The 13922-nt window shown below is 35.8% G+C and overlaps 1 protein-coding gene across 1 annotated transcript; it reads left to right on the top strand.

Annotated features, from left to right (window-relative positions):
* The first annotated feature begins 201 nt into the window (after positions 1-201).
* Positions 202-12907, top strand: LOC112519248 (SART-1 family protein DOT2-like). The gene is made up of 13 exons (XM_025127268.1): positions 202-327; positions 2325-3279; positions 5569-5710; positions 5801-5858; positions 6763-6876; positions 6982-7078; positions 7162-7228; positions 7302-7361; positions 7442-8060; positions 8163-8524; positions 9179-9399; positions 11349-11430; positions 12443-12907. Exons 2-13 carry the CDS (start codon positions 2429-2431, stop codon positions 12515-12517), a joined length of 2748 nt encoding a protein of 915 aa, XP_024983036.1. The 5' UTR covers positions 202-327; positions 2325-2428; the 3' UTR covers positions 12518-12907.
* The last annotated feature ends 1015 nt before the right edge of the window (positions 12908-13922 follow it).

Here is a 13922-nt window from a genome sequence, read left to right on the forward strand (position 1 = left end):
ATACCTTTTAACGAGTAATTGCACTCATTTTTAGTTATAAGCTTATTAGAAAATTTGATATCCCACCACATTACGCAGATACATAACTTGTTTCTACAAACTCAAAATTTAATTGAAAAATGGTTAAGAAGTCCGATCGAATATTTTGATCAATTTCCCTGTAAAACTAAAATAAAATTCATTCAAGTCGGCTTCTCCACGCTCCCCTTAGGAAACGTTTTCTGCTGAAGGGTTCAAGAACCCCACGGTTCTTTGTTCGTCTCTCCATATCTTGTTTGTGCAAGTCGCATCGGTTGACGGTTCCGCCTCTAAACATCTTGATTCACGGTTCGTTTTTCTCTTCTCCATGTTACAGTCTACTTTCTTATTAAAATTAGGGTTTCTGTTTGTGTATTTTTGAGATTTGATGACATACATCTGTTTTGATCGGTGCTTTGTTCGATTTTAATCCAATCTGTGGGTATGTGCTCGATTTTAACAGTTTTTGTTCATGCAATTGAACATACTAGCAGAAAAGAGAAAATTCAAGTAGAAATCATATCTGAATTTGAAGTTCTGGGAAGCCTGTATTGGGCATTTTGCCCCTTTCAATGGATTATTCGATGATATGTTTTTGAAGACTCCTATATCTTTATATACGTTGATTCCCTTCTGGATACGGCAGCCAATAAATGAGATGTACCAGTGTGCACAGCTACACCTGAGATTACATTCTCCCTCACCTATTTTTGAACTTGAGATTGGCTCTGTTTTGTGTTGGATGCCAATGTCAAATATTAATTTCGAATTTAAATCAATTTCTTTTTGATATGATGTAATAATTTCGTGCTTTATGAATAACTGGTTTTATAACCGTGGCTCATATACTTGTTATTTTTGAAATTCGAAGCTTCTTTTTTAGACAAGAGGGAGTAAATGGATTAATCCGACCTCTTTGACCCATTTCAAACCCTATTAAAAAAGTATCCAGCTGAACCCATTTTGACCCATAATACAATCTGGCCAACCAGCCAGTGTTGCCATCTCTAACAGTAATCGTGAATTTGCAACCTAACTATTTTTCGTTTCTACATTGCATGGGTTGATGTTTGATGATCTATTATTTGTACAATCAATTTGAACACGATGGCGAACACCTAGTTTCATTACAACCAATCTGCGATGATCTATGGTTGCAACCAGCTTAGCAACGTGTAACAAGATGCATCTGTAGCTAATACTCAAATTTCTAATGGGATATCTTAAAGATATTTTCTACTCTTGAGTTTTGGAATGATTGTTACACCTAGTGTTAGGACTTGTGTTTTCTCTTATAGACTCATGTGGCCTTGGAATCATCAGTCATTACCATTCTATGTGGGATAAGGAAGCCTTTTTTTTAGTTTATATACGGCAAATGAACTCATGCACCCTCCTCACCTTTTGTGAAGTTTGAACCCTTGATCTTTTGGGAGGTTGGGCTCTACCAGTAACCTGGGTACCGCTAGGGTAAAGGCCATTTGCTAGGAATAAGTGAGCCTTAAGGGAACACAAGATGAATGCTGCAAGGAACACAAAGGAGATTGAGAGAAAGCTCTATACCTTTATATGCCTTCTTGGTATCCATGTTGGATAATTCCTAATGAAGGAGATCTCCATAGTTTATTGGAGCCTCTACCACTACAAGGAGCATTCTAGATCTAAGAGCATTCTAGAGCTAAGAGCATTCTAGATTTACAACAAAAATATCTAGCCTACTAGAAGTATCGAGATTGCTTTAGAGCACTCTACGAAATATTACAAGAAACATAGGAGACCTTAAATCTTATGGAAACTCGCCAATCCCCTAGATAATTCTATTACTTCAAGGAAAAAAAATGCACAACTGAGAAAGCAACAAATTCCGCACTCCATGTTGTTTTGGTTTCTTAAGCCACAGAGTTCATCTTATGGTACACACTAGTTTGTGAATTCATATTATTCTCTGTTGAATGTACATGAAGTAAGCCGTCATATGCTCTTCGATTTCCTACTATTCTTAGTATTAATTACCACTTATTTATGCTGATAATATAAAGTACATCACATGTTGCCTTCAACTTATCATTGTATCATGACTCAGTTAATATATGATAAAACCTTGTACCAATGGATGCAGTCATGCATATTTATGTGACTCTAACCTTTATTTTGCATGCCTAGAATGTCATTGCAAATCTTACTTCCTCATTAGTAAGGATCTTATTATTCTATGTTCTTGGATTTTTTTTTGTTTTGTTCTACATTAAAACCATATAGATTTATTATTAAACTAACGGTCATTTTCTTCTATTGGTTGGTGACAGGTTGGCAATCTTGCATGCATTTATTTCTCTAATACATTTTTGTACTACCCAAGCCTAGCTAAGTGCTTAGTTTCTTTTGGGATTGATATTTAGTCATTCTAAATATGGAGCAGTCTGATACGAGACGTGGCAAAAGTGTCGAGATTAGGGATCAGGACGACTCTCCAATGGGTGAGAGGTGGAAGGGAGGATATGATCATGATGGCAATGATAAATCACGAGACCCAAAGCATCGTAGTAAGGAGAAAAGTAGGAGTAGTCGAAGAGAAGACAAGGATCACAGAAGTAGAGATCGAGAGAAGGCAAAAATCACTGATGCTTCAAAAGAGAGAGACAAAGAGTCTAAAGGTTATGTGAAAGATCATAATAGAGACCGACGAAAGGAAGATGGAGATGATCGTGAAAAGGATAGGACTAGAGATAAGGTTAAAGAAAATGATAGGGAAAAATACAGAGATAAGGATCGGGGCAAGCATAAAGATCGTGAAAAGGAGGTAGAGAAAGATAGTGAGCTAGGGCAGGATAAGGAGAGGGGAAAAGAGAAGAGCAGGGACAGAGAAAGGGGAACTGACAAAGGGAAAGAGAGGACAAGGGAAAAGGAGAGGGATAAAAACAAAGATAGGGAGAAAGAGAGAGAAACTCATGCGGACAGGGACAGAGAGAAAACTAGAGAAAGGGTGAGGGATGGAGATCATGATAAAGATAGGTCCACAGGGAGAGAGAAAGTGAGCGGGAAGCAACATGACGACGATCATGGTGGAAGTAAAGATCTGGGTAAGGAGGACAAGCTAAATTCAGATTCTGAGGATGGTCAGTACAGGGATACAAGTAAGCATGGTATAGGTTCTCACCGTGACAAAGATGCCACTAAAATTCTTAAGCATGAAGCCGATGCTGAAGGTGAATATGCAGGATCTCAGCAGTCTGCATCTGAACTTCAAGATCGAATTATGAGGTGAGCAACATCCATCATTAGTTCTGCATCTTCTATTTACCTTATTTTATAGTATGCAGCAACTATATCCACTAGATCCTTTCTGGTTTTAACAAAGCAAGTTCTCTTTTATGTTTTTGTCCTTCCTGTTAAGAAATCTGGTTTTATTTGCTCCAAAACAGGTTTTGTGCGTAGTGTTATGAAGTAGATCTCTTAAAGATACATACGCGAAGTAGTAGGGTCTGAACTCTACATCAGTCTACGATCATGTTTTATGTAGAGTATACTGAACTAGATATCTTTAGAATACACATGCAAAATAGTTGGTCTGCACTATATAACTGTATACGGGTTCAAAAGAGGTTTTCTAATAGTAAGTTAGGAAATTTCATGATTCTATAAGAATATGTTTTCAGAATACATGTTAGTTTGGTCTTTACATTGAAAGGAAAAATGTTTCATTTTGTAACCATATAATTCCAAATAATTTATCTAAAAATGAGTTTTATAACTCATGTATCTTTAATAGTCTTTTGGTCTAACTCATTAGCATCAGGGTTTTAAGAATAAGGCATAGCAGATAAGGGGCAAACATTGGCATCATAATTTTCTGTTGCAACACTTCTTCTGTATGTACAGGGACAAGGTGAGCACTATCCGTGCTATGGCACCTTGTGTATGTTGCTGCCATGACAAATGGTGTAAAGATTGGACCTTTTGATGAATAAGTTTTTATTTGCTTTCCTTGGAGCCTTTGGGTTTATTTATTTATTTATTTTTTATGAAAGCTTGTTAGGCCTGTTGTGCAACTAATAATAACAAAAAAGGAAATAGATCAAAACTATCCAGGGAATCAACTTCAACAAATTTAGCCTCTTGAGGGTCGTATGACTAATGTCTACTATTGAGTGACAATCTCGTGGCTTTTACTGCTTTGCGTCTGTTGGATTCTTTGTGTCAATGACTCTGATTTCCTCACACCTTCCTTTTTGCTCATCTCATGCTGTATTTCTTTCTTGCCTCTGCTTCATCTTTCTTCTGCCAAGGTTCCCCTCCCAACATTTCCCTTCCCTGGCAGTTGTCTTCTTCCCGTTGCATCTTTCTTCTTTCGATTATTAGTGACTCCATCATGCATTTATTTATTTTGCCACAATTTTTTTTATCTTCCTTCACATTTTCACAATCAAGTAATGAAACATTTTTATAATTATTATCATTGTGCATTTTTATACTTCTGTAAGAATACGAAAGCACCACCTTTCTTATTAATATAAGAAAGCTGAATTGAAACTTAGAAGATAGCAGCAGCAGCTTGATGAGGGAGATAGTTTTATCATTGTATTGCTGTTTTATGCATCAGGCTAGTAAACAATGATTTAGTATTGGACCTTTTTGGTTATCTTATAATATAGTAATGATCATGGATATTTGAGATTTTTTGCTTATATGAGTTCTTTCAGTAACTCATCGGGTTGCTTTTCTGAGTTAAACTAATTGGTAAAACTTGAAAGATATGACGTTTGTTTGTATTTTTGAATCATGGGTTGGACTACTACTACCATTATTGTTATTATTATTATATTTTGTTGGTTTCACATGGATTCGTTATGATCGATTGTATTGTTATTTGCTTTTCATAAACATTTTTGGAATTTCTGTTTTGGCTTTTGAAATTGGTGCATTGCTTGCCATGACTCATTTTAGGTTGGACCGATGCTTGTGTCTATTGTACAACCACTATTAAAAGGATAAATAAAGTACATGGTCAATGGTCCAGACTAGTACATGCTAGTTGTCTTGAAGTGACTTGATACTTTATTGAATTAGATCAAGAGTGTAGTGGGAAAGCCAGATTTATTTATTAACCATCAAGGAGACACCAAAATTGGACCACACAAATTAGGAAGGGGCATTCTGAAGTGGAAGAAAGGGAGTAATCAGTTCTGATTTTTTTACAATCATGGGGGTCCAGCCAGCTTACGCGCACCTTGACTAATCCCATGGGGCCCTGAAGTTAACAGCCAGTAAAACCTCCAGTGTCCTTGAGGGACTCGAACTGATGACCAATGGGGATCAAACCCAAGGTCTGTCCACTTGAGCTACCCCAAGTTTTTGTATTTATTTATCTAGAATCTTGAAAGTAACGTCGTATGAATGGTTTCTTAATGCTGGGTTGTTCTGAGTAGTATAATTTCATTACGATAGTATACAGTGTTTTCTTCTTTGTGGGGCTTAGTGCTTTAAAAGATGGTTCAGTTTTCTATTCAGAGTGTGCTTAAGAAGTGTTCAATATCTGTCATTCTTCTGTAGGATGAAGGAAGAACGATTGAAAAAAAAGTCAGAAGGCGCTTCTGATGTATTATCGTGGGTTAGTAAAAGCCGAAAGCTTGAGGATAGGAGGAATGCTGAAAAGGAGAAAGCATTGCAACGCTCAAAGATGTTTGAGGAGCAGGTTGGTTGGATTCTTCTGACATGTTTCCATGTGTGAGTTAAGACTGATTTATCTGTTGTGCATCTGGTTGATATGAATTGTGAAATTCAGGACAATGTCACTCAAGGAGAGGATGAAGATGAAGTGGCAGCTTGTCCGCATACATCTCGTATGGTTCCTTCTCTAGTACATTTATATACATCACTATTGCTACCTATTCTTGATTGTTGGATGCTCAGTTGTTCCATTGTTTACTCTTTGATATGAATCCACAATGTGATATTGCTAGTTTATGGAGACACTATTTTGTAATATTTAAAATATGTACCATCTATATCATCAATGTTACATGCAACAAAAGGGTGTCACTGATTGCTCAGGTGATCATGCTTCTTTATATATATAGGGGAGGGATCAAATGCAAACCAAGCCATTTGTACAAACTGTACACACTGTCAAGTTAATATATTTTGTTTCATATAATTCTTTTCTTGATGAAATTGTTTCATATATTTTTTGTTTCTATGTAAAATGAAATTGTTTCATGTATTTCTCATTTTGATGAAATTTGTTTTCTAAAATTAATATAATGAAAATAGTAATGCCCATAATTAACGCCCTCCACAATAAAAATGACTAATCAACCCTCATAATTAACAAAAAGTGAAAAAAAAAATGATTTATGCATTGGTTTGCATTTGATCCCTCCCCTATATATATAGAGAGAGGGAGGACAAATCAAATACAAACCATGCACATGTTACAAACTGTACAAACCGATTAATTAAGATATTTATGGAAATAATGAAGGTTCATTTATTATGATTTGAATATTTGTGGAAGATGATTAAAGTTCATTAATTTTGATCAACAATATATATTAGGAAACAATCTATACTTCCATGAAACCAGATATTCGTTAGACTAGATGGACGGTTCATATTGGTTTGTATGGTTAGTAACCTTTGCATGGGACACCTGTGGTACATCTAATCTAAGATTGTACTCTTGTTTATGAATACTAGTGTATCTTTTGAGATTGTCTTAATGCTTCCTTCGAATTATGTGGGCAGATGACCTTGCTGGGTTTAAAGTTCTTCATGGCCTTGACAAGGTGATTGAAGGTGGCACAGTTGTTTTGACACTGAAAGATCAGAGCATACTCGCTGCTGGTGACATCAACCAAGGTAAATTAGTTTCACTTGTTAATTGTTCTTCAGTTTCTTTCTCTGTTATCTTTAATGGTTTTCTGATGGACCCAGATTTCCTAAGGTGACTTTACATTGTACCAGAGATTGATATGCTTGAAAATGTGGAGATCGGTGAACAAAAGCGGAGAAATGAGGCTTACAAGGCGGCAAAAAAGAAATCTGGAGTTTATGATGATAAGTAAGTTCACTAATTGAGTTTTTGTGGTTTCTTAGTAATTCTTTCAGAGGCTAATCTTGCTTTCTGGTCATTTTGCCTTGCAGGTTTAATGAAGAGCCTGGAATTGAAAAGATTATGCTTCCACAATATGATGATCCTGTTGTGGATGAGGTGAATATTTCAACTTGATTCATATGTCCAGAGATACATTTTTATAAATTCTTTACCATATACTTTTTTCCAGGGTGTAACTCTTGATGAAAGAGGGAGCTTTGGTGGTGAAGCTGAGAAAAAATTGGAGGAGGTATTATTTCATATTTTGCTGTTCGATCCTTGACTTTTGCAAAGGGGTAATAGATAAGTAGCGCTTACTCTAACTTGCAGCTCCGGAGAAGGATAGATGGTGCGTCTGTGAACACTCGCTTTGAAGATCTTACCTCATCTGGGAAGGTCTCAACAGACTATTATACTAGTGAAGAGATGCTAAGATTTAAAAAGCCCAAGAAAAAGAAAGCACTGAGGAAAAAAGATAAGTTGGATATTGACGCACTTGAGGCAGAAGCTCGGTCTGCAGGGTTAGGTACTGGAGACCTTGGTTCACGAGCTGATGGAAAAAGGCAGGCCCTTAAAGAGGAACAAGAAAGATCTGAGGCTGAAAAGAGAAGCAACGCATTCCAGTCTGCATATGTCAAGGCAGATGAAGCATCTAAAGCACTGCGAATGGAACAGACTGTTAGTCTTCAAAAGGAGGATGAAGATAATCTAGTATTTGGCGATGATGATGATGATCTCCATAAATCATTACAAAGGGCAAGAAAAGTAGCTCTTAAGAGGCAAGATGATGGAACATCGTCTGGGATCCAGTCAATTGCTGTACTTGCTTCTTCCACTACTAAGAACTCAGATGCAGACTCTGGGAACCGAGTATCTGGAGAGTCACAAGAAAACAAGGTTGTTTTCACAGAGATGGAGGAGTTTGTATGGGGTCTTCAGCTTGATGAAGGTATGCTAGCGGCAAGCATTTAAGTCGTGTATACAATAATGTTGTATAATGCAGTTGCTTTGAAAGTTTTATCATATTTACAATTCTGTTTATGCTTTTCAGAAGCTCATGACCCTGATGCTGAAGATGTTTTTATGGAGGAGGATGTAGCACCGGCATCATCAGATCAAGAACAAAAAGGTAAAGATGGTGGCTGGGAAGAGGTGAAAGATATTGTTCAGGATGAAAAGATGGCAGATGAGGAGGAAGAGGTCAAACCAGATAAAACAATTCACGAGAATGCACTTGGAAAAGGGTTATCTGGTGCACTCCAGCTACTTAAGGACCGGGGCACTCTTAAAGATACAGTGGAATGGGGTGGCCGAAATATGGACAAGAAAAAGAGTAAGCTTGTTGGCCTTGTTAACGATAATGATGATAAAAAGGAGATACGTATTGAGAGGACAGATGAATATGGAAGAATTGTAAGTGTTCACTGCAACCACTAGAGGCTTTCATATTTTAATTAAATTTCTTGATACTATAGTTATGCTATCTGCTCTCAAGATGTTAGTTATGCATGTGAAGTATGGTATTGAACTCAATTACTTTCAGCGAAACCCTAAACAATACTCCAGGTCTTTGAGTTATGACAATTCTATGGCAATTTGAAACTTTGATGATTCTAACGTTCTTGCTTGAATGAACAGTTGATATATCAATGCTAGGTTGGTTTTGGTTCGTGATGACCATCCTTAGTTGTAGGTTTTTCTATAACTTCCCATAAATTAGATGTTCTTCTTTGTAAAGGATCGACGGGGGTTTAATCTAGTAAATTGTGCATTGAGAAAAGAATCCATTGAACTAATTGAAAGATAAAATCAGCAAATAAAATAAGTGTGACTCGAGGATATTTGTGTATTTGGATTAAAATGTGTGTCAATCTGTCACGTGCCATGCTTTTCTGTCAATGATGAGAGGTTGGTTCACATTCCTACCACCAAAAGTTTTTAAATATGAAATTTACCTCACTATTTTCCATTCTTCAAGATGCGTCTTTTTCTTATGCATGTAGGCAGTCCGTAATACAGTTATAATGAACTATCTTATTCATGACCGAGGTTCTTTGCTTTTACCAGTTGACTCCTAAGGAGGCCTTTAGGCTGATTTCACATAAATTCCATGGGAAGGGACCTGGCAAAATGAAACAAGAAAAGCGTATGCGACAATATCACGAGGAGCTGAAGGTGAAGCAAATGAAAAATTCAGACACACCGTCATTTACTGTCGAGAGAATGAGGGAAGCTCAATCTAGGATGAAGACACCTTATCTTGTTCTCAGTGGCCACGTCAAACCAGGGTACTACTGACCTTTCCTCTTTGCATTTTTTTAGTTATGTTTTTCGGTTTGGTATAATGGTATATCCGAGTCAGTAAAGTTATTCTAGAGAAAATACGATCATGATTAACTACAAGCTAAAGATAACTGCTAGATTTGTAGACATGTGCTTAAAGCTTTGAAACCTGTCCACTCCTCTTAGTTTGTCAAGTCCAAGAACCTCTTAGTGCCACCTTGTCCTTTCTTCTCTTATACATGTATGCATACATGTATGTATCTGCATATTGACTCCTTTATGTTGCGTATCATTTTGATGCATTTATATTGCTGTCTTGAGGTCGTGGTGGTTGGATAAATGGTTGAGTTGTACTTTTTGTTGGTAGTTGTGTTTAGACTATAATGCATCGTATGCAAGTCAAGTGTGCTGTAGACAGTCAAGTCTCAAGTGTGTTGTAGAACTTGGAAAAGAAAATTGATAAAAACCAAATAAAAAAAACCTAGTCTATCCCACTTGAAAGCAGGGTCTAGGAGCGGTGGGGTATACGCAACTGTTTATGTGAAGACCCTCGGCTTCTCCAAAAATGAAAGCAAAAGGGAAAAGGAAAGGGAAGGGAAAGAAGAAAACCAATACTAGTAAATAGTAAGCAGCAGAAAGGGAAGGAAAAAAAAGTGCAATAGGCACCATGAAACATATCCAAAGTAAGGATACACACATCCCTCCATCTATCGTAAGACTCGGTCTCCGTATCTGTCCCTTCTTTCTATCACTCTCTAACTCCCATCTTCCTATCACAGTAGCTACAGATCCATACTCTAAATCTACTACCATAGTCCAGCCTCTTCAAGAACTCTTATCAGAAGTCACGTCCTCGGAATTTGTTAAAGCCTCCATGTCCATTCACTATTTCTCATTCCACGACTTCCTCGGCCTGCCCCTCTTTCTTGGCCCCTCGACCATCATACGTTGTGGACTTCTTGTCACTCAGCATTCTTATTCATGTTAGGTTATAAAGTTTCATGCTATGCTGCATGGAGGGTGAATAAGGTTTCTGTTCAGGCATGTATGTTCTCTTAACCTTTTTTGCTGATAGAAATATAGAATAATATTTTGGTAGAACTGTTCTTTTTGCATCTCAAAATGGTTAGGCGTTTTGTAGGTTCAGTTGTGTGATTTTGTTATTGGTTGAACTAGTCTCGTCTGGTCAACCTCAGACTTTACATGACCTTGCCAGAGTATGATTAATGAGGTTGTGCATAAGTTGGTTTGGACAAACAAAACCAAAAATCCTGACTGGAACTGGATGCTCCTGTTGTTAATCGACTAAGGGGTTGTTTGGTTCGTTTTCCATTTAGTCCTGTATGGATAAAGCTGTCTGTGTGGATTAATGTCCTTATTGATTTTGTTTGGGAGGGTTTTTTCATAGACAGAAGGAGCGTGCTTTTTATTGGAGGGACGGGTTTGGGAAAAACTTGGCTTTCTACATAAAGCTCTCCCCTAAAAGCTTAATTAATAAGTCACTCTTTATATCATTAAGTCACTACCACACGACTATGTATAAATAAGCTGTGAGTCCCATTAAGTTGCTAACAAACAGGCCCTAAAACTGAAACTAGACGAATTTTGTTTTGCTTGATTTTTCACAACACAAAATATATGATTATATATGTCTACCATCATGCTCTAGCAAGCATATCCTTCTATGGTTATGCATAATTCATACAGAATGTATCACGAGATCCTTAAATAATATAACCAAGTTTCCCCAAAAAAAACCCTTAATTGAATTTTGTTCAAAAAGTGGAACCTAATTGGTCGGCTGGTTTTCAGTTCTTTGTCTTCATGACAAGCCTTCCTAGTGGATATAAACATTGAAAAAACCCCGATAAATGAATTGACAGGACATTATTTTTCTGCTAATTGTTAGGAGTTTTTAATTTTTCTTCTTTATCAATGTTGTGAATTCCTTTAGGCAAACAAGTGATCCTAGAAGTGGTTTTGCTACAATGGAGGACTTCCCTGGGAGCTTGACACCCATGCTTGGTGACAGAAAGGTTTGTGCATCTCTTCTCACCATCTTTTCTGTTTGTAGCAAATAATTTTTTCTCCCCTTCGTTCACCATGTATTATAGTTGTTTGTTTTGATTTCTTGTGATTCATTTGTTCATTACGTAATAGATTCATTTGATGAATTTTGACATCTTCTGATCACTTTGTTCATCGTGTAGTAGATTCATGTGCTGAGTTTTGATTTCTTGTGATCCCTTTGTTCATCACGTAGTAGATTCATATGTGAATATGGATTTCCCTTGATCGCCACTTACTAGATCTATTTGATGAACTTTGAAATCTCATGATCAGTTTGTTGATTGTGTACTAGATTCATGTGCTGAGTTTGGATTTCTTGTGATCCCTTTGTTCATCATATAGCAGATTCATATGTGAATATGGATTCCCCTAGATCTATTTGATGGATTTTGATATCTTGTAATGTGAAACTATCACATTTATTTAATTCTCTCATATGCTATGCAAAGAGCTGCTACAAGTAAAGTTGTAATGAAGAAATATTGGAACACTAAAAAGCTCTTAATACATTCGGGTTTTTTTAGTTAAACATTATTCATAGGGCCTTTGTATTTAGGTGGTGTTTGGTTAAGAGGTATTGGGCAGTAATTAATGGAATTGAAAATAAAAGAAACTGATTGGTTTTATATAATATGATGGGACCGTTTCCCAGTAGCCCAAATTTTCATTCCAAGTTAAACTGAGGGAATGCAAATTCATTCCTCGTCATTTTTATTTTCATTTTCATTCCCCTGTCTGAACCAAACAATCCCCTAGGGACCGGATAAACTTATATTTGCATCTTATGGACCATGCGATTCTTCATCCTTTGTTAAATTTTCTCGGTTGTCACTTGTTTCGTCTTTTTCAATAAGCTTTGACTCATTGGTTAGTTAAATATTATGAACTTATGCAAGTCTTGGTACATAGGTTGGTTATGTGAATTCCGATTATTCACTTGAATGGTGATGAATGACACTTGTTTTCTCGTTCTTTCAGGTTGAACACTTCTTGGGTATAAAGCGGAAATCTGAGCCTGGCAATATGGGACCGCCAAAGAAGCCTAAAACCTGAATCATTTGTTAAAATACTAGCCAAGGTACCAGATACGCAGAAAATAGTTGAAGGTTTGAGTTGGTTTAGGTTGTAAGCCAAGCATCAAACATATTGAACGATCGCATTAAGACATGTTCTACCTTTGCGATTTTGTTGCTTTTTCATTGGGCGAAATACAATATCGAACGGCATCATATAAGGCATCGAGAAATGGCAAGCAACCGATGTGAAGAATTCGATTGCAGACTTGTTTTGAGAAGTTTCTCTTTAAGGTTTGCAAAGCCAAAAGTTTGTTCAAAGAGCCATAGATGACTTGGTTTTTTTTTTGTAACCAATGTATCAGAATATTGGCTGATTATGAATACATTTCTATTTTCGTAGTTGTGCTTTTGAAATTATGATTTTTCTGTATTTGTGATTTACAATTCGTTGTTGTTGTTTTCGCCGTTTGAGTTTTTGTTTTCTTGTTGTTTTCGTCCATGTGGTTTATAATTCTTTGTTGTGATGGAGTTGATATTGGGGACGAAAATAGCAATAAATTGCAAACTATAAAAACTAAAACTGTTTAGAAACTATATATATATATACATATATATATATATGTATATATGTATATATATATATATATATATATATGTGCGTGTATGCATCCGTTTAAAAATTGCAAATTTGTTTTGGTATATATTTTAAGAAGAGTATTTAAACAAGAACTAAATACGTAAATAAGATAATACTGAGACCGAAACAGTAAAAAAAGGATAAAAAGGTAAAACAGTAAAAATTGATTAATTCATATCTTTAAATATAAGGGACCAATACGGTAAAAAAGGTGTCAAGTGTCAACCATGAAGATCGAAACAATAATAAATTGTAAATCATAAAAATAAAAATAACAGAAAACCACAATTTCAAATCCATATTGTAAATCATAAAAATAAAAATAACAGATAAACCACAATTTCAAATCCATAGGAACGAAAGTCACAATTTTTAACAAATCATAAAGGCAAAAACATAAATTACAAATATATATATATATATATATATATATATATATAGGGTTGGGTTCATATGAGACTAAAGGTTTTTCGTGAGATATATATATAGGGAAGGGTTCAAACGAGAACCCTGTGATTTACGAGAATGCGAGAACAACCCAATAACCACATATTGTGATAAAAAATAAAATTAAAAGATTTTTAAAACTAAAATTAAAATTTAAAAAGATTCAGAAAATATTAAAATTAAAAGGGTAATAATGGAAATGATATCATAAAATCTTTTAATACGATTACACGATCATGATTATCATTATCTAATAAACGGTTAATCATGTGATATGAGTGTGATAATCATGTGATTATCACACAATTATTACATTATCGCTTATATCAACACGATTTGGTGTGATTTGGGTGTGATA

The sequence above is a fragment of the Cynara cardunculus genome (genome assembly GCF_001531365.2).
Source record: "Cynara cardunculus var. scolymus isolate 2C chromosome LG 10, CcrdV1, whole genome shotgun sequence".
In the NCBI taxonomy this organism is placed as follows: domain Eukaryota; kingdom Viridiplantae; phylum Streptophyta; class Magnoliopsida; order Asterales; family Asteraceae; genus Cynara; species Cynara cardunculus.